The following is a 20728-nucleotide window of genomic DNA, read 5'->3' on the forward strand; positions in this document are numbered from 1 at the left end:
TTCAACACTCCACGTGGCTGGTGAGTGAAATTTGGGGAGATTTTGGGGATTTTGGGAGAATTGGGGGGGTGAGGAGCCAAAATTGGGCCAAAATTGTAACAAATTAGAGCAAAATTGGACCAAAAATGGCCAAAAATTGGCATAAAATTGGCAAAAAATTGACCTAAAATTGGGAAAAAATTGACATAAAATTGACACAAAATTCAACCAGAATTGATCCCAAAATTGATCCAAAATTGGCACAAAATTGACAAAAAATTTACCTAAAATTGATCCAAATTTGACCCAAAATTAACCCCAAAATTTGGGACATTTGGGGTCAATGGGGCCAATGGAGGGAGTTGGGAAATTGGGGAATTTGGGGAATTTTGGGGATTTTGAGATAATTTGGGAGAATCTGGGGGGAATTGTGCCCAAAATTGTAAAAAGTTGGAGCAAAATTGGACCAAAAATGGCCAAAAATTGGCACAAAATTGACCCAAAATTGGCAAAAAATGGACCCAAAATGGACCCAAAATTGACCCAAAATTGGCAAAAAATGAACAGAAAGTTGACCTAAAATTGACCCAAAATTGACACAGAATTGAGACAAAATTGACACAAATTGACCCAAATTTGACCCAAAATTGACCTAAAATTGACAAAAAATTGGCACAAATTGACCCAAAATTGACCGAAAATTGGCACAAAGTTGACCCAAAATTGGCTCAAAAATTGACCCAAAATTGACACAAAATTTGGGGACATTTGGGACAATGGAGGGAGTTGGGATTTTGGGGAATTTTGGGGAATTTTGGGGATTTTGGGGTTTTGGTGACTCAGAGATCCTCTGGGGGAAAATCCTTCAACACTCCATGTGGCTGGTGAGTGAAATTTGGGGAGATTTTGGGGATTTTGGGATAATTGGGATAATTGGGGGGAAGGGGAGCCAAAATTGGGCCAAAATTGTAACAAATTGGAGCAAAATTGGACCAAAAATGGCCAAAAATGGCCTCAAATTGGAGCAAAATTGACACAAAATTGGAGCAAAATTGACCCAAAATTGGCAAAAAATGAACAGAAAGTTGACCTAAAATTGACACAGAATTGACCAAAAATTGACACAAAATTGACCCAAAATTGACCCAAATTTGACCCAAAATTGACCTAAAATTGACAAAAAATTGACCTAAATTTGACCCAAAATTGACCAAAAATTGACACAAATTTGACCCAAAATTGACCTAAAATTGGCACAAATTGACCCAAAATTGGCAAAAAATTGACACAAAATTGATCTAAATTGACACAAAATTTGGGGACATTTGGGACAATGGAGGGTGTTGGGAATTTGGGGAATTTTGGGATTTTGGGGAATTTGGGGAATTTGGGGATTTTGGGGAATTTTGGGGAATTTTGGGGTTTTGGTGACTCAGAGATCCTTTGGGGGAAAATCCTTCAACACTCCATGTGGCTGGTGAGTGAAATTTGGGGAGATTTTGGGGATTTTGGGAGGTTTGGGATAATTGGGGGAATGAGGAGCCAAAATTGGGCCAAAATTGTAAAAAATTAGAGCAAAATTGGACCAAAATTGGACCAAAAATGGCCTCAAATTGGAGCAAAATTGACACAAAATTGGAGCAAAATTGGAGCAAAATTGACACAAAATTGGCAAAAAATTAACAGAAAGTTGACCTAAAATTGACACAAAATTGACCCAAAATGGACCCAAATTTGACCCAAAATTGACCTTAAATTGACAAAAAATTGGCACAAATTGACCCAAAATTGACCTAAAATTGGCACAAAATTGACACTAAATTGACCTAAATTGACACAAAATTGGCACAAAATTGACACAAAATTGGCACAAAAATTGACACAAAATTTGGGACATTTGGGACAATGGAGGGAGTTGGGATTTTGGGGAATTTGGGGATTTTGGGGAATTTTGGGGAATTTTGGGGAATTTTGGGGTTTTGGTGACTCAGAGATCCTTTGGGGGAAAATCCTTCAACATTCCATGTGGCTGGTGAGTGAAATTTGGGATTTTGGGGATTTTGGGGAATTTTGGGATAATTGGGGGAATGAGGAGCCAAAATTGGGCCAAAATTGTAACAAATTAGAGCAAAATTGGAGCAAAATTGGACCAAAAATGGCCTCAAATTGGAGCAAAATTGACACAAAATTGGAGCAAAATTGACACAAAATTGGAGCAAAATTGACACAAAATTGGCAAAAAATGAACAGAAAGTTGACCTAAAATTGACCCAAAATTGACACAGAATTGACCAAAGATTGACACAAATTGACCCAAATTTGACCTAAAATTGACAAAAAATTGGCACAAAATTGACCCAAAATTGACATAAAATTGACCCAAAGTTGACCCAAAATTGGCTCAAAAATTGACCCAAAATTTGGGACCTTTGGGGCCAATGGAGGGAGTTGGAAATTTGGGGATTTTGGGGAAATTTGGGATAATTTGGGGGGTTGGGGGGATGGGGAGCCAAAATTGTAACAAATTGGAGCAAAATTGGATCAAAAATTGGCCTCAAATTGGAGCAAAATTGACCAAAAATTGACACAAAATTGGCACAAAATTGACCAAAAATTGGCACAAAATTGACACAAAATTGACCAAAAATTGACCCAAATTTGACCCAAAATTGACCTAAAATTGACAAAAAATTGGCACAAAATTGACACAAAATTGACCTAAAATTGACAAAAAATTGACACAAATTGGCCCAAAATTGACCTAAAATTGACAAAAAATTGGCACAAAATTGACACAAAATTGACCTAAATTGAGCCAAAATTGGCTCAAAAATTGACCCAAAATTGACCCAAAATTTGGGACATTTGGGGACAATGGAGAGAATTGGGAAATTGGGGGAATTTGGGGATTTTGGGGGAATTTGGGGAATTTTGGGATTTTGGGGAATTTTGAGGTTTTGGGGAATTTTGGGGAATTTTGGGGTTTTGGGAACTCAGAGATCCTCTGGGGGAAAATCCTTCAACACTCCACGTGGCTGGTGAGTGAAATTTGGGGAGATTTTGGGGATTTTGGGATAATTGGGGGGATGGGGAACCAAAATTGGGCCAAAATTGTAACAAATTAGAGCAAAATTGGACCAGAAATGGCCAAAAATCACCTGAAAATTGACCTAAAATTGGCACAAATTGACCAAAAATTGACCCAAAATTGACCTAAAATTGGCACAAATTGACCCAAAATTGACATAAAATTGACCCAAAGTTGACCCAAAATTGGCTCAAAAATTGACCCAAAATTTGGGACCTTTGGGGACAATGGAGGGAGTTGGGAAATTGGGGGAATTTGGGGATTTTGGGGTTTTGGTGACTCAGAGATCCTTTGGGGGAAAATCCTTCAACACTCCATGTGGCTGGTGAGTGAAATTTGGGGAGATTTTGGGGATTTTGGGAGGTTTGGGATAACTGGGGGGAAGGGGAGCCAAAATTGGGCCAAAATTGTAACAAATTGGAGCAAAATTGGACCAAAAATGGCCAAAAATGGCCTCAAATTGGAGCAAAATTGACACAAAATTGGAGCAAAATTGACCCAAAATTGGCAAAAAATGAACAGAAAGTTGACCTAAAATTGACACAGAATTGACCAAAAATTGACACAAAATTGACCCAAAATTGACCCAAATTTGACCCAAAATTGACCTAAAATTGACAAAAAATTGACCTAAATTTGACCCAAAATTGACCAAAAATTGACACAAATTTGACCCAAAATTGACCTAAAATTGGCACAAATTGACCCAAAATTGGCAAAAAATTGACACAAAATTGATCTAAATTGACACAAAATTTGGGGACATTTGGGACAATGGAGGGTGTTGGGAATTTGGGGAATTTTGGGATTTTGGGGAATTTGGGGAATTTGGGGATTTTGGGGAATTTTGGGGAATTTTGGGGTTTTGGTGACTCAGAGATCCTTTGGGGGAAAATCCTTCAACACTCCATGTGGCTGGTGAGTGAAATTTGGGGAGATTTTGGGGATTTTGGGAGGTTTGGGATAATTGGGGGAATGAGGAGCCAAAATTGGGCCAAAATTGTAAAAAATTAGAGCAAAATTGGACCAAAATTGGACCAAAAATGGCCTCAAATTGGAGCAAAATTGACACAAAATTGGAGCAAAATTGGAGCAAAATTGACACAAAATTGGCAAAAAATTAACAGAAAGTTGACCTAAAATTGACACAAAATTGACCCAAAATGGACCCAAATTTGACCCAAAATTGACCTTAAATTGACAAAAAATTGGCACAAATTGACCCAAAATTGACCTAAAATTGGCACAAATTGATCCAAAATTGACATAAAATTGACCCAAAGTTGACTCAAAATTGGCTCAAAAATTGACCCAAAATTTGGGACCTTTGGGACAATGGAGGGAGTTGGGAAATTGGGGGAATTTGGGGATTTTGGGGAATTTGGGGAATTTTGGGGTTTTGGGGAATTTTGGGATTTTGGGAAATTTTGGGGAATTTTGGGGAATTTTGGGGAATTTTGGGGTTTTGGTGACTCAGAGATCCTCTGGGGGAAAATCCTTCAACATTCCATGTGCCTGGTGAGTGAAATTTGGGATTTTGGGGGAATTTGGGGATAATTGGGGGGAAGGGGAGCCAAAATTGGGCCAAAATTGTAAAAAATTAGAGCAAAATTGGACCAGAAATGGCCAAAAATCACCTGAAAATTGACCTAAAATTGGCACAAATTGACCCAAAATTGGCAAAAAATTGACACAAAGTTGATCCGAATTTGACATAAAATTGGCCAAAAATTGGCCAAAAATTGACACAAAATTGACCAAAAGTTGACTGAAATTTACCAAAATGTGACACAAAATTGGCAAAAAATTGACAAAAAATTGACCCAAATTGGCTGAAAATTGATACAAAATTGACCAAAAATTGACCCAAATTGACCCAAAATTGATATAAAATTGACAAAAAATTGATATAAAATTGACAAAAAATTGACTGAAAGTTAACACAAAATTGACACAAAATTGACACAAATTGACCCAAATTTGACCCAAAATTGACCTAAAATTGACTGAAAGTTGACCCAAATTTGACCCAAAATTAACCCCAAAATTTGGGACATTTGGGGCCAATGGAGGGAGTTGGGAAATTGGGGATTTTGGGGAATTTGGGATAATTTGGGGGTTTTGGGGGATTTTGGGGGGAGATGTGGAAGTGAAATTGCAAAAAATTAGAGCAAAATCAGCCCCAAAATGGCTCAAAATCACCAAAAAATTGACCTAAAATTGGAGCAAAATTGACCAAAAATTGACACAAAATTGATCTAAAGTTGAAACAAAATTGACACAAAATTGGCAAAAAATGAACAGAAAGTTGACCTAAAATTGACCCAAAATTGACACAAAATTGACCTAAATTGACACAAAATTGACACAAAATTGACACAAAATTGACACAAAATTGACCAAAAATTGACACAAAATTGACACAAAATTGGCACAAAATTTGGGACATTTGGGGACAATGGAGGGAGTTGGGATTTTGGGATAATTTGGGGAATTTGGGGATTTTGGGGAATTTTGGGGAATTTTGGGGAATTTTGGGGAATTTTGGGGTTTTGGGAACTCAGAGATCCTCTGGGGGAAAATCCTTCAACACTCCACGTGCCTGGTGAGTGAAATTTGGGGAGATTTTGGGGATTTTGGGATAATTGGGGGGATGGGGAACCAAAATTGGGCCAAAATTGTAACAAATTAGAGCAAAATTGGACCAGAAATGGCCAAAAATCACCTGAAAATTGACCTAAAATTGGAATAAGATTGACCCAAAATTGACCAAAAATTGACACAAAGTTGATCCGAATTTGACATAAAATTGGCCAAAAATTGGCCAAAAATTGACACAAAATTGACCAAAAGTTGACTGAAATTTACCAAAATGTGACACAAAATTGGCAAAAAATTGACAAAAAATTGACCCAAATTGGCTGAAAATTGATACAAAATTGACCAAAAATTGACCCAAATTGACCCAAAATTGCCCCAAAATTGATATAAAATTGACAAAAAATTGACTGAAAGTTAACACAAAATTGACACAAAATTGACACAAATTGACCCAAATTTGACCCAAAATTGACCTAAAATTGACACAAAATTGACCCAAATTTGACCCAAAATTAACCCCAAAATTTGGGACATTTGGGGCCAATGGAGGGAGTTGGGAATTTGGGGATTTTGGGGAAATTTGGGATAATTTGGGGGGTTGGGGGGATGGGGAGCCAAAATTGTAACAAATTAGAGGAAAATTGGACCAAAATTGGCAAAAAATTGGCATAAAATTGACCCAAAATTGGAGCAAAATTGTCCAAAAATTGGCAAAAAAGTAACAGAAAGTTGACCTAAAATTGACACAAAATTGACCCCAAATTGACCAAAAATTGACACAAAATTGACAAAAAGTTTGATTGAAAATTGGCACAAATTGGCCAAAATTTGACCCAAAATTGACCCAAAATTGACACAAAATTGACACAAAATTCAAACAGAATTGATCCCAAAATTGACCCAAATTTGGCACAAAATTGACACAAAATTAGCCCAAAACTGATCAAAAATTGACACAAAATTGGCAAAAAAATGACAAAAAATTGACCCAAAATTGACCCAAAATTAGCAAAAAATTGACCCAAAATTGGCTGAAAATTGACGCAAAATTGATCCCAAAATTGACCCAAATTGACCCAAAATTAACCTAAAATTGACCCAAAATTGGCAAAAAATTCACTGAAAGTTGACCCAAAATTGACACAAATTTGACACAAAATTGGCACAAAAATTGACCCAAATTTGACATAAAATTGACATAAAATTGGCACCAAATTGACATAAAATTGACCCAAATTGACCCAAATTTGACCCAAAATTGACCAAAAATTGACTGAAGTTGACACAAAATTGGCAAAAATTGACATAAAATTGACCCAAAATTGACACAAAATTGACCAAAAATTGACCCAAAATTGAGACAAAATTGACCCAAATTTGACAAAAAATTGACCTAAAATTGTCCCAAAAATTGACATAAAATTGGCAAAAATTGACTGAAAGTTGATCCAAAATTGACACAAAATTGACACAAAGTTGACCAAAAATTGACACAAAATTGACAAAAAATTTGATTGAAAATTGGAACAAATTGACCAAAACTTGACACAAAATTGGCAAAAAATTGACACAAAATTGACTCAAAAATTGATCCAAAATTGACCCAAAATTTGGGATATTTGGGGTCAATGGTGGGTGTTGGGAAATTGGGGGATTTTGGGAGATTTGGGCAATTTGGGGGATTTTGGGGTGAATTTGGGGATTTGGGGGATTTTAGGGGATTTGGGGGATTTTGGAATCGGGATTTGGGGATTTTGGGGTGAACTTGGGGATTTTGGGAATTTTGGGGAATTTGGGAATTTTGGGAATTTTGGGGATATTTTGGGAATTTTGGGGCATTTTGGGGATTTGGGGGATTTTGGGGGATTTTGGGGATTTTAGGAATTTTGGGGATTTTGGGGATTTTGGGGATTTCGGGGATTTTGGGATTTTTGGGGTGAATTTGGGGATTTTGGGGAATTTAGGATTTTGGCAATTTTGGGGATTTGGGGATTTTGGGGATTTGGGGGATTTTGGGATTTGGGGGATTTTGGGATTTGGGGGATTTTTGGGGATTTTGGGGTGAATTTGGGGATTTGGGGGATTTTTTTGGATTTTTTTGGATTTTGGGGTGAATTCGTGGATTTTGGGGATTTGGGGAATTTGGGGGACTTTGGGGATTTTGGGGGATTTTGGGATTTTTGGGATTTTGGGGGATTTTGGGGGATTTTGGGGATTTTTGGGATATTTGGGATATTTGGGGTAATTGGGATAATTGGGGAAAAATTGGTGTTGGTTGGGGTAATGAGGCCCCAAAATCCCCCAAAATCACCCCAAAATTGGACCAAAATCACCCAAAAATCGCCCCAAAATCATCCCAAAATCCCCCAAAATCACCCCAAAATTGGCACAAAATCACCCAAAAATCACCCCAAAATTGGCACCAAAATTGTTCCAAAATTGTCCCAAAATTGCCTAAAATTGACCCCAAATTGACCCAAAACTTGACCCAAAATCCACCCGAAAATGTCCCCAAAATTGACCCAAAACCCTCTGAAATCAACCCAAAATTGATCCCAAAATTGCCCAAAATCAGCCTGAGGAGGAAATTTGGGGATTTTGGGGATATTTGGGATAATTGGGGGTTGAGAAATGGGAGAAAATTAGGGGAAATTGGGAAAATTTGGGGGAAATTTAGGGGAATTTGGGGGATTTTGGGGATTTTGAGAGATTGGGAAATTGGGGAAATTGGGGAAATTTGGGCAAATTTGGGGAAATTTGGGGAAATTTGGGACATTTGGAGATATTTGGGATAATTGGGGGTTGGGAAATGGGGGAAAATTATGGGAAATTGGGAAAATTTGGGGGAAATTGGGGAATTTGGGGGATTTTGGGGATTTTGAGAGATTGGGAAATTGGGAAATTTGGGGAAATTTGGGGAAATTTGGGGAAATTTGGGCAAATTTGGGCAAATTTGGAGATAATTGGGGGTTGGGAAATGGGGGAAAATTATGGGAAATTGGGAAAATTTGGGGGAAATTATGGGAATTTGGGGAAATTTGGGGGAAATTGGGGAAAATTTGGGATAATTGGGAAATTTGGGGGATTTGGGGGATTTTGGGGACGTTGGAGGGGGTTGGGAAATTGGGGAAATTTGGGAAATTTGGGGAAATTTGGGGAAATTTGGGGAAATTTGGGACATTTGGGGAATTTGGGGATATTTGGGATAATTGGGGGTTGAGAAATGGGAGAAATTTAGGGGAAATTGGGAAAAAATGGGGGAAATTTAGGGGAATTTGGGGGATTTTGGGGATTTTGAGAGATTGGGAAATTGGGGAAATTTGGGAAATTGGGGAAATTTGGGGAAATTTGGGACATTTGGAGATATTTGGGATAATTGGGGGTTGGGAAATGGGAGAAAATTATGGGAAATTGGGAAAATTTGGGGGAAATTTAGGGGAATTTGGGGAAATTTGGGGGAAATTGGGAAAAATTTGGGATAATTGGGAAATTTGGGGGATTTGGGGGATTTTGGGGACATTGGGGGGAGTTGGGAAATTGGGGAAATTTGGAGGAAATTAGGGAAATTTGGGGGATTTTGGAGATTTTGGGGACATTTGGGGACATTGGGGAGTCACACCCAAACCTCCCCAAAATCTGTCCTTCCCTCCCCAAATTTCCCCCAAATTTCCCCCAAATTTCCCCTGAATTTCTCCTAAATTTCTTCTAAATTTCCCCCAAATTTTCCCTGAATTTCCCCTGAATTTTCTCCGAATTTTCCCTGAATTTCCCCCAAATTTCCCCCAAATTTTCCCCAATTTTCTTCTGGATTTCCCCAAATTTCTTCTGACTTTCCCCCAAATTTTCCCTGAATTTCTCCCAAATTTCCACCAAATTTCTCCTAAATTTTCTCTGACTTTCCTCTAAATTTCCTCCAAATTTCCCCCTGAATTTTCCTTGAATTTCTCCCCAATTTTCCCTGAATTTTCCCCAAATTTCTTCTAAATTTCTGCAAATTTTCCCCAATTTTTCCCAAATATCCCCAAATTTCCCCTGAATTTCCCCCAAATCTCCCCTAAATTTTCCCAAATTTCCCCAAATCTCCCTAAATGTTCCCCAAATTTCCCCTAAATTTCAAAAAAAATTCCCCCGAAATTTCCCCTAAATTTCCTCCAAATTTCCCCTGAATTTTCAAAAAAATTCCCATGAATTTCTCCCAAATTTTCCCTGATTTTTCTCTGAATTTCCCTTGAATTTTCCCTGAATTTTCCCCAAATTTTCCCTGAATTTCCCCCCAAAATTCCACTGACTTTTCCTTGAATTTTCCCCAATTTTTTCCCAATTTTCTCCTGAATTTTCCCCAAATGTCTTCTAAATTTACCCCAAATTTTCCCTGAATTTCCCCTGAATTTTCTCTGCATTTTCACCAAATTTCTTCTAAATTTCCCCAAATTTCCCCCAAATTTATTCTGAATTTCCCCCAAATTTTCCCTGAATTTCACCCCAAAATTCTCCTGAATTTCTCCTGAATTTTCTTCAATTTTTTCCCAAATTTTCCCCCAAAATTCCCCTGAATTTTCCCCCAACTTTCCCCCAAATTTTCCCCGAATTTCCCCCAAAATTCCCCTGAATTTCCCCTGAATTTTCTCTGAATTTTCCCTGAATTTCCCCCAAATTTCCCCAAAAATTCCCCTGAAATTTCCCCTGAAGTTTCCCCAAACTTCCCCCCAAATTTTCTCCAAATTTCCCCTGAATTTCCCCAAAATTACCATGAATTTCTCCCAAATTTTCCCCAAATTTCCCCAAAATTCCCATGAATTTCTCCCAAATTTTTCCCCGAATTTTCCCCAATTTTCTCCTGAATTTCCCCAAATTTCTTCTGAATTTCCCCCAAATTTTCTCCAAATTTTTCCCCATATTTCCCCCAAATTTCCCCTAAATTCTCTGACTTTCCCCTGAATTTTCTCCAAATTTTCCCTGAATTCTCCTCAAATTTCCTCCAAAATTTCCCATGAATTTCTTCCAAATTTTCCCCAATTTTCTTCTGAATTTCCCCAAATTTTCTCCTGAATTTCCCCAAATTTCTTCTGAATTTCCCCCAAATTTTCCCTGAATTTCCCCCAAAATTCCACTGAAATTTCCCTGAATTTTCCTCAAATTTCCCCCAAATTTCCCAAATTTTCCCCAAATTTTCCCCAAAGTTCCCCTAAGTTTCCCCAACTTTTCCCTGAATTCCCCCAAATTTTCCCAAATTTCCCATTTCCCCAAATTTTCCCCAAATTTTCCCCAAATTTCCCCTAAGTTTCCCCTAATTTTCCCCAAATTTCCCCCAAATTTTCCCATATTTCCCCTAATTTTCCCCAAATTTCCCCAAATTTCCCAAATTTTTCCCAAATTTCCCCAAATTTCCCCCAAATTTTACCTAAATTTCCCCAAATTTTCCCTGAATTAAAAAAAAATCCCCTAAAATTTCCCAAATTTCCCCAAAATTTTCCCATATTTCCCCAAATTTTCCCTTAATTTTCCCCAAATTTTCCCCAATTTTCCCCAAATTTTCCCCAATTTTCTCCGGAATTTCCCCAAATTTCTTCTGAATTTCCCCCAAATTTTCACTGAATTTGCCCAGAATTCCCCTGAATTTTCCTCAAATTTTCTCCAAAATTTCCCCTGAAATTTCCCCTGAATTTTCCCCAAAATTCCCATGAATTTCTCCCAAATTTTTCCCTGAATTTTCCCCAATTTTCTTCTGAATTTCCCCTGAATTTTCTCCAAATTTTCCCTGAATTTTCCTCAAATTTCCTCCAAAACTTCCCCTAATTTTCCCCAAATTTCCCTAATTTTCCCTCAAATTTCCCCCAATTTCCCTAATTTTCCCCCAAATTTCCCTAAATTTCCCATTTTTCCCCAATTTCAGGGCTGAACCGCAGCAGCTCCTTTTCCTGTGAAGCTCACAATGCCAGAGGAGTGACCTCGTCCCGAACTGCCACTGTCACTGGTGAGACCCAAAATCACCCCAAAATAGCCCCAAAATCACCCCAAATCACCCCAAAAAATATCCAAAAAATATCCCCAAAAATATCCCCAAAATGAACCCAAAATCACCCAAAATTATCCCCAAAAAATCACCAAAATCACCCAAAATTATCCCCAAAATGAACCCAAAAATCACCCCAAAATATCCCCTAAATCACCCTAAATCACCCAAAAAATATCCCCAAAATCACCCAAAAAATCACCCCAAAAAATCCCCAAAAATCAGCCAAAATTAGCCCAAAATCACCCCAAAAATCACCCAAAATATCCCCAAAAATCACTCCAAAATTACCCCAAAAATCACCCCAAATCACCCCAAAAATTACCCCAAAAATATCCCAAAAATAGCCCCAAAAAATCCCAAAAAATCAGCCAAAATTAGCCCAAAATCAGCCCAAAAATCACCAAAAATCACCCCAAAAATCACCCAAAATATCCCCAAAAATCACTCCAAAATTACCCCAAAAATCACCCCAAATCACCCCAAAAATTACCCCAAAAATATCCCAAAAATATCCCCAAAAAATCCAAAAAAATCAGCCAAAATTAGCCCAAAATCAGCCCAAAAATCACCCCAAAAATTACCCAAAAGATCCCCAAAAATCACTCCAAAATTACCCCAAAAATCACCCCAAATCACCCCAAAAATTACCCCAAAAATATCCCAAAAATATCCCCAAAAAATCCCCAAAAATCAGCCCAAAAATATCCCCAAAATGAACCCAAATCAGCCCAAAAATTACCCAAAATATCCCCCAAAATTACCCAAAATATCCCCCAAAATCAGCCCAAAATCACCCAAAATCACCCCAAAAATCACCCCAAAAATCACCCTAAAAATCACCCCAAAAATCAGCTCAAAAATTACCCAAAATATCCTCAAAATCACCCCAAATCACCCAAAAATTATCCCAAAAATCATCCCAAATATCCCCAAAAATCACCCAAAATTATCCCAAAAATGAACCCCAAAATCACCCCAAAAATCAGCCAAAATATCCCCCCAAATTACCCAAAATATCCCTAAAAATCAGCCCAAAAATTACCCCAAAATCCACCTAAATACCCCCTAAAATTAGCCCAAAATTATCCCAAAATCATCCCAAATATTATCCCAAAATCAGTCCTGAAATCATCCCAAAAATCACCCCAAAAAACACCCCAAAAATTACCCAAAATATCCACCAGAATCAGCCCAAAAATCAGCCCAAAATTATCCCAAAAATCACCCAAAATCACCCCAAAAATATCCCCAAAATCAGCCAAAATATCGCCAAAAATCAGCCTCAAAATGAACCCAAAAATCACCCAAAATGAACCCAAAAATCACCCAAAATGAACCCAAAAATCACCCAAAATCACCCCAAAAATCACCAAAAATCACCCAAAATCACCCCAAAAATCACCCCAAAAATTACCCAAAATATCCCCAAAAATCAGCCCAAAAATTAACCCAAAAATCACCCAAAGTCACCTCAAAAATCAACCAAAAAATCACCCCAAATCACCCTAAAAATATCCCCAAAAATCACCCAAAACCACCCCAAAATTATCCCAAAATATCCCCAAATATTACCCCAAAATCAGTCCTGAAATCATCCCAAAAATCAGCCCAAATCACCCCAAAAATATCCCCAAAATCACCCAAAATTATCCCAAAATTGCCCAAAATCACCCAAAATATCCCCAAAATTATCCCAAAAATCAGCCCTAAAATCACCCCAAAAATCACCCAAAATATCCTCAAAATCACCCAAAATATCCTCAAAATCACCCAGAGATCACCAGAAAAATATCCCCAAAAATCAGCCCAAATCACCCCAAAAATCAGCCAAAAAATCACCCCAAAAATCATCCAAAATCACCCCAAAATTATCCCAAAATCAGCCCAAAAATGAACCCAAAAATCACCCCAAAATCACCCCAAAAATTACCCAAAATATCCCCAAAAATCAGCCCAAAACGAACCAAAAATCACCCCAAAAATCAGCCAAAAATGGCAAAAACATCACCACAAAAATGACCCCAAAAATGAACCCAAAATCACCTCAAAAATCACTCCAAAATCAGCCAAAAATCACCCAAAATCACCCCAAAATTACCTCAAAAATCACCCCAAAAATCAGCCCAAAATCACCCCAAATCACCCCAAAATCACCCAAAATATCCTCAAAATCACCCAAAATCACCCCAAAAAGGCAAAAAAATGACCCCAAAATTATCCCAAAAATCACCCAAAATCACCCCAAAATTATCCCAAAAATCATCCCAAAATAATCCCAAAATCACCCCAAAATCATTCCAAAAAAATCACCCAAAATCACCCCAAAAATCCCCCCAAAATCATCTCAAAATCCCCCCAAAATCCCCCAAAATATCCCCTAAATTTAGCCCAAAATTGCCCAAAAAATCACCCAAAATCACCCCGAAAATCCCCAAAAATCATCCCAAAATCACCACAAAATATCCCAAAAATCAGCCCAAAATAATCCCAACAACAACCCAAAAATCACCCAAAATCACCCCAAAAAATCACCCAAAATCACCCCAAAAAATCACCCAAAATCACCCCAAAATATCCCAAAAATCATCCCAAAATAATCCCAACAACCCAAAAATCACCCAAAATCACCCCAAAACGGCAAAAAAATCACCCCAATATTATCTCAAAAATCACCCAAAATCACCCCAAAAATCACCTTAAAATAATCCCCAAAATCACCCCAAAAATCCCCAAAAATCATCCCAAAATCACCCAAAAATTTGCCATTTTCAGCCATTTTTTCTCCGCTTTTTGCCATTTTTTTGCCACTTTGCTGCCAATTTCTGCCATTTTTTCGCCATTTTTTCCCTTTTTCCCCATTTTTTCCCACCTGGGGACACCGGTGACATCCCGAGATGTCCCTAACGGTGTCCCCAATGTCCCCAGAGGTGCCACAACCCCCAAAATTTGGGGCCATTTGGCTCCATTTTTACCATTTTTCCCCATTTTTTCTCCATTTTTGGTGCCATTTTTGTGCCATTTTGGGTCATTTTGGGCTTTTTTTGCCATTTTCAGCCATTTTATCTCCATTTTTTCCCATTTTCAGCCATTAGGCTCCATTTTTCCCTATTTTTCCCCATTTTTCACAATTTTTTACCATTTTTTCCCCATTTTTTACCATTTTTGTGCCATTTTGGGTCATTTTGGGCCATTTTTTGCCATTTTCAGCCATTTTTTCTCCATTTTTTGCCATTTTCAGTCATTAGGCTCCATTTTTCCCTATTTTTCCCTATTTTCCCCCATTTTTTACCATTTTTGGGGCCATTTTGGGCCATTTATTGCCATTTTTTCTCAATTTTTTTGCCACTTTTCTGCCAATTTCAGCCATTTTTTCACCATTTTTATGAGATTTTTTCCCATTTCCCCCGTTTTGGGTCACTTGGGGACACCGGTGACGTCACAGGGTGTCCCTGACGGTGTCCCCAGTGTCCCCAGAGGTGCCACAACCCCGAAATTTGGGGCCATTTGGGGCCATTTTTGGTCATTTGGCTCCATTTTTCCCCATTTTTTGCCATTTTTAGCCATTTTTGCCCATTTTCCCCCATTTTCGGTACCATTTTGATGCCATTTTGGGCCATTTTTTGCCATTTTCAGCCATTTTTTCTCCATTTTTTCCCATTTTTGGTCATTTGGCTCCATTTTTCCCTATTTTTCACCATTTTCCCCATTTTTTACCATTTTTTCCCCATTTTTTACCATTTTTCCTCCATTTTTTACCATTTTTGGTGCCATTTTGGGCCATTTTCAGCCCTTTTTTCCTCCATTTTTTGCCATTTTCAGCCATTTTTCCTCCATTTTTTCCCCCATTTTTTCCCATTTTCCCCATTTTGAGTCACCTGGGGACACCGGTGACATCCCAGGGTGTCCCCAATGTCCCCAGTGGTGCCACAACCCCCAAATTTGGGACCATTTTTTGCCATTTTCGGTCATTTGGCTCCATTTTCCCCCATTTTTTCCCATTTTTCCCCATTTTTTCCCATTTGGGGTCACTTGGGGACACTGGTGACGTCACCCTGACGCTGTCCCCAATGTCCCCAATGTCCCCAGTGGTGCCACAACCCCGAAATTTGGGGCCATTTTTTGCCATTTTCAGTCATTTGGCTCCATTTTCCCCCATTTTTTCCCATTTTCCCCATTTGGGGTCACTTGGGGACACGGGTGACGTCACCCTGACGCTGTCCCCGATGTCCCCGATGTCCCCAGTGGTGGCACAGCCCCCCCGGAAGCTGGCCCAGCTGCAGGCAGGAGCGAGGTGGCTGCAGGTGACCTGGGAGCCTGGGGACAGCGGGGACATCGAGCCTGAGGAGTGCACCGTGCAGGTGAGGGACAGCAGGGACACTGGGGACATTGGGGACAGCAGGGACATTGGGGACATTGGGGACATTGGGGACATTGGGGACAGCGGGGACATCGAGCCCGAGGAGTGCACCGTGCAGGTGAGGGACAGTGGGGACATCACTGGGGACATTGGGGATATTGGGGACAGTGGGGACATTGGGGACACTGGGGACATTGGGGACATTGGGGACATTGGGGACAGCGGGGACATCGAGCCCGAGGAGTGCACCGTGCAGGTGAGGGACAGTGGGGACATCATTGGGGACATTGGGGACATTGGGGACACTGGGGACATTGGGGACACTGGGGACATTGGGGACATTGGGGACATTGGGGACAGCGGGGACATCGAGCCCGAGGAGTGCACCGTGCAGGTGAGGGGACAATGGGGACATTGGGGACATTGGGGACATCATTGGGGACATTGGGGACATTGGGGACATTGGGGACATTCGGGGACATTGGGGACACTGGGGACAGCGGGGACATCGCGCCCGAGGAGTGCACCGTGCAGGTGAGGGACAGCAGGGACACTGGGGACATTAATGGGGACATTGGGGACATTGGGGACATTGATGGGGACAGCGGGGACATCGAGCCTGAGTGTACTGTGCAGGTGAGGGACATTGGGGACATTAATGGGGATTTGGGGACATTAGGGACATTGGGGACAGCGGGGACATCGCGCCCGAGGAGTGCACCGTGCAGGTGAGGGGACAATGGGGACATTGGGGACATTAATGGGGACATTGGGGACAGCGGGGACATCGCGCCCGAGGAGTGCACTGTGCAGGTGAGGGGACAATGGGGACATCATTGGGGACATTGGGGACATTGGGGACAGTGGGGACATCGAGCCCGAGGAGTGCACCGTGCAGGTGAGGGACATTTGGGGACATTGATGGGGACATTGGGGACATTAATGGGGATTTGGGGACATTGGGGACACTGGGGACAATGGGGACATTGGGGACATTGGGGACATTGGGGACAGCAGGGACATTGGGGACAGCGGGGACATCGCGCCCGAGGAGTGTACCGTGCAGGTGAGGGACAGTGGGGACATTGGGGACATTGGGGACACTGGGGACATTGGGGACAGCGGGGACATTGGGGACATTAATGGGGATTTGGGGACATTGGGGACATCATTGGGGACATTGGGGACAGCGGGGACATCGCGCCTGAGGAGTGTACGGTGCAGGTGAGGGACATTGGGGACATTTGGGGACATTAATGGGGACATTGGGGACAGCAGGGACATTGGGGACATTGAGGACATTGGGGACATTTGGGGACATTAATGGGGACATTAATGGGGACATTGAGGACATTGGGGACATTGGGGGACATTGGGGGCATTGGGGACACTGGGGACATTTGGGGACATTGGGGACATTGTGGACTTTGGGGACATTGGGGTCAGGCTGTCCCCAAAATGTCCCCAAGGCGTCCCCAAAAATTGACCCCAAAATCGCCCAAAATTGACCTCAAAATTGCTCCAAATTGCCCCAAAATTGACCCTAAAATTGACCCCAAATTGCCCCAAAAATCAACCCAAAATCACCCAAAAATTGATCCCAAAATTGCTCAAAAATCACCCAAAAGTTGCTCCAAAATCACCTAAAATCGACAAAAATCACCCAAAATGACCCAAAATTCCACCAAAAATCACTTCACAATCGACCAAAAATCGATCAAAATCACCCAAAAATCACCTAAAATCGACCAAAAATCACCTAAATCATCCAAAAATCACCCAAAAATCACCTAAAATGACCCAAAATGACCTAAAAATCAACCCAAAAGTTGACCCAAAATCGACCCAAAACTGCTCCAAAATCGATGAAAATTCACCCAAAGTTATCCAAAAATCGATCGAAAATTGACCCAAAATTGCTCCAAAATCACCCAAAAATCCATCAAAAATCATCCAAAAATCGCCCAAAAATCACCCAAAAATCGTTCGAAAATTGACCAAAAATCACCAAAAATCACCCCAAAATCGCCCCTAAAATCACCTAAAATGACCCAAAATCACCCAAAAATTGATGGAAAAATCACCCAAAAATCAACCCAAAATTGCTCCAAAATCACCCAAAAATCGCTCAAAAATTGACCAAAAATCACCCAAAATTACCCAAAAATCCATCCAAAAATCGCTCTAAAATCACCTGAAATTGCCCCAAAAATGACCCAAAATTAACCCAAAATTGCCAAAATCTCCCAAATTCTCCCCAAATCGCAGGTGGAGCTCTCCAGCTCTCGCTCTGTCACAATCTGTCACTGTCATGTCCCCAAAATACCCAAAATTGACCCAAAATTGCTCCAAAATTGCCCCAAATCGATCCTAAAATTGACCCAAAATCAACCCAAAGTCACCCAAAAATTGATCAAAAATCGCTTCAAGAATCGACCCAAAAATTGTTCCAAAATCACCTAAAAATCACCCAAAATCACCGAAATTCATCCCCAAAAATCACCCAAAAATCGCCCAAAAATAGCCCAAAAATCACTTTGATTTTGCTCTAAAATCACCCAAAAATCAACCAGAAACTGCAGTAAAATCACCCAAAAATCACTCAAAAACCACCCAAAAATCAATGAAAAATCACCCAAAATCCCCCAAAATGACCCAAAATGACCCAAAATCTCCCAAATTCTCCCCAAATCTGCAGGCAGAGCTGTCGGGATTTCCCGAAGTCACCCAAAAATGGCTCCAAAATCACCTAAAGTCACCCAAAAATCGACCAATAATTGATCAAAAATCACCCAAAAATCCACTAAAAATCACTTAAAATTGCTCCAAAATCACCCAAAAATCGATCAAAAATCAATCCAAAACCACCCAAAAATCATCCCAAAATAAATAAACCGAAAATCAACCAAAATTGACCCAAAATCGCTCCAAAATCACCCAAAAATTGCTCCAAAATCGCCTCAGAATCACCTAAAATCACCCAAAATTTGACCAAAAATCACCCAAAATCACCCCAAAATTGCTCCAAAATTGCCCCAAAATAACTGCAAAATCACCCAAAAATTACCCAAAAATGCCCCAAAATCCCCCAGAAATCTACCAAAAATCGATCAAAAATCACCATAAAGTCACCAAAAATCGATCAGAATCACCCAAAATCCCCCAAAATCCCCCAAAATCTCCCAAATTCTCCCCAAATCCCAGGTGGGATTTCTCTCTGTCACAATCTGTCACTGTCATGTCCCAAAAATACCCAAAATTGACCCACAATGGCTCCAAAATTGACCCGAAAATCAACCTAAAATCAATCCAAAATTGACCAAAAATCGCACCAAAAATCGACCCAAAAATCACCCAAAATGACCCAAAAATCGACCCAAAATCACCCAAAATCACTCAAAAATCACCCAAAAATCAACCCAAAATCACCCAAAATCACCCAAAAATCGATCAAAAATCATCCAAAAATTGACCAAAAATCACCTAAAATTGCTCCAAAATCACCCAAAAATTGACCCAATATTGACCAAAAATCATCTAAAATCACCCAAAAATCACCTAAAGTCACCCAAAATGACCCAAAAATCGCCCAAAATCACCCAAAAATCACCCCAAAATCGACCCAAAACTGCTCCAAAATCGATGAAAAATCACCCAAAGTCATCCAAAAATTGATCGAAAATCGACCAAAAATTGACCAAAAATCACCCAAAAATCCATCAGAAATCATCGAAAAATCGACCAAAAATCACCTCAAATCGCCCAAAAATCGACCCAAAAATAGTTCAAAAATCACCTAAAATCACCCAATATGACCCAAAAATTGACGACAAATCACCCAAAAAGCAACCAAAAATTGCTCCAAAACCACCCAAAAATCGCTCAAAGATTGACCAAAAATCACTCAAAATTACCCAAAAATCCATCCAAAAATCGCTTAAAAATCACCCAAAATTGCCTAAAAAAATCCCCTAAAATGACCCAAAATCCCCCAAAATCCCCCAAATTCTCCCCAAATCGCAGGTGGAGCTCTCCAGCTCTGGCTCTGTCGCGATCTGTCACTGTCATGTCCCCAAAACCCCAAAATTGACCCAAATTGGCTCCAAAATTGACCCTAAAATCACCCCAAAATCAATCCAAAATTGACCAAAAATCGACCCAAAAATCACCCAAAATGACCCAAAAATCGACCCCAAAATCGCCCCAAAATCACTCAAAAATCAACCCAAAATCGCTCCAAAATCACCCAAAAATCGACCCAAAATTGACCAAAAATCATCTAAAATCACCCAAAAAACACCTAAAATCACCCAAAATGACCCCAAAATCGACCCAAAACTGCTCCAAAATCGATGAAAAATCACCCAAAGTTATCCAAAAATCGATCAAAAGTTGACCCAAAATTGCTTCAAAATCACCCAAAAATCGACCAAAAATCAACAAAAAATCACCCAAAAATCACCCAAAATCACCTTAAATCGATCAAAAATCGTTCAAAAATCACCTAAAATCACCCAAAATCACCCAAAAATTGACTAAAAATCACCCAAAATCCCCCAAAAATCCATCCAAAAATCGCTCAAAAATCACCCCAAAATCACCCAAAATCTATCCAAAAAGTGCTCAAACATAGATCAAAAATCACCCCAAATCCCCCAAAATTGCCCAAAATCTCCCAAATTCTCCC

The 20728-nt window shown here is 39.7% G+C and overlaps 1 protein-coding gene across 1 annotated transcript in view; it reads left to right on the forward strand.

Moving 5' to 3' along the window:
• The window catches only part of LOC146423977 (tyrosine-protein kinase receptor UFO-like), a 122657-nt gene that overhangs the window by 46959 nt on the left and 54970 nt on the right, over positions 1–20728 (forward strand). The window contains exons 5-6 of the mRNA XM_085044005.1: positions 11562–11642; positions 15927–16042. Of these exons, the coding sequence (XP_084900131.1) occupies positions 11562–11642; positions 15927–16042 (197 nt within the window). The remainder of the gene's footprint in view (positions 1–11561; positions 11643–15926; positions 16043–20728) is intronic.

The sequence above is a fragment of the Lichenostomus cassidix genome, unplaced genomic scaffold (genome assembly GCF_008360975.1).
Source record: "Lichenostomus cassidix isolate B80296 unplaced genomic scaffold, HeHo_3.0 HiC_scaffold_35, whole genome shotgun sequence".
In the NCBI taxonomy this organism is placed as follows: Eukaryota; Metazoa; Chordata; class Aves; order Passeriformes; family Meliphagidae; genus Lichenostomus; species Lichenostomus cassidix.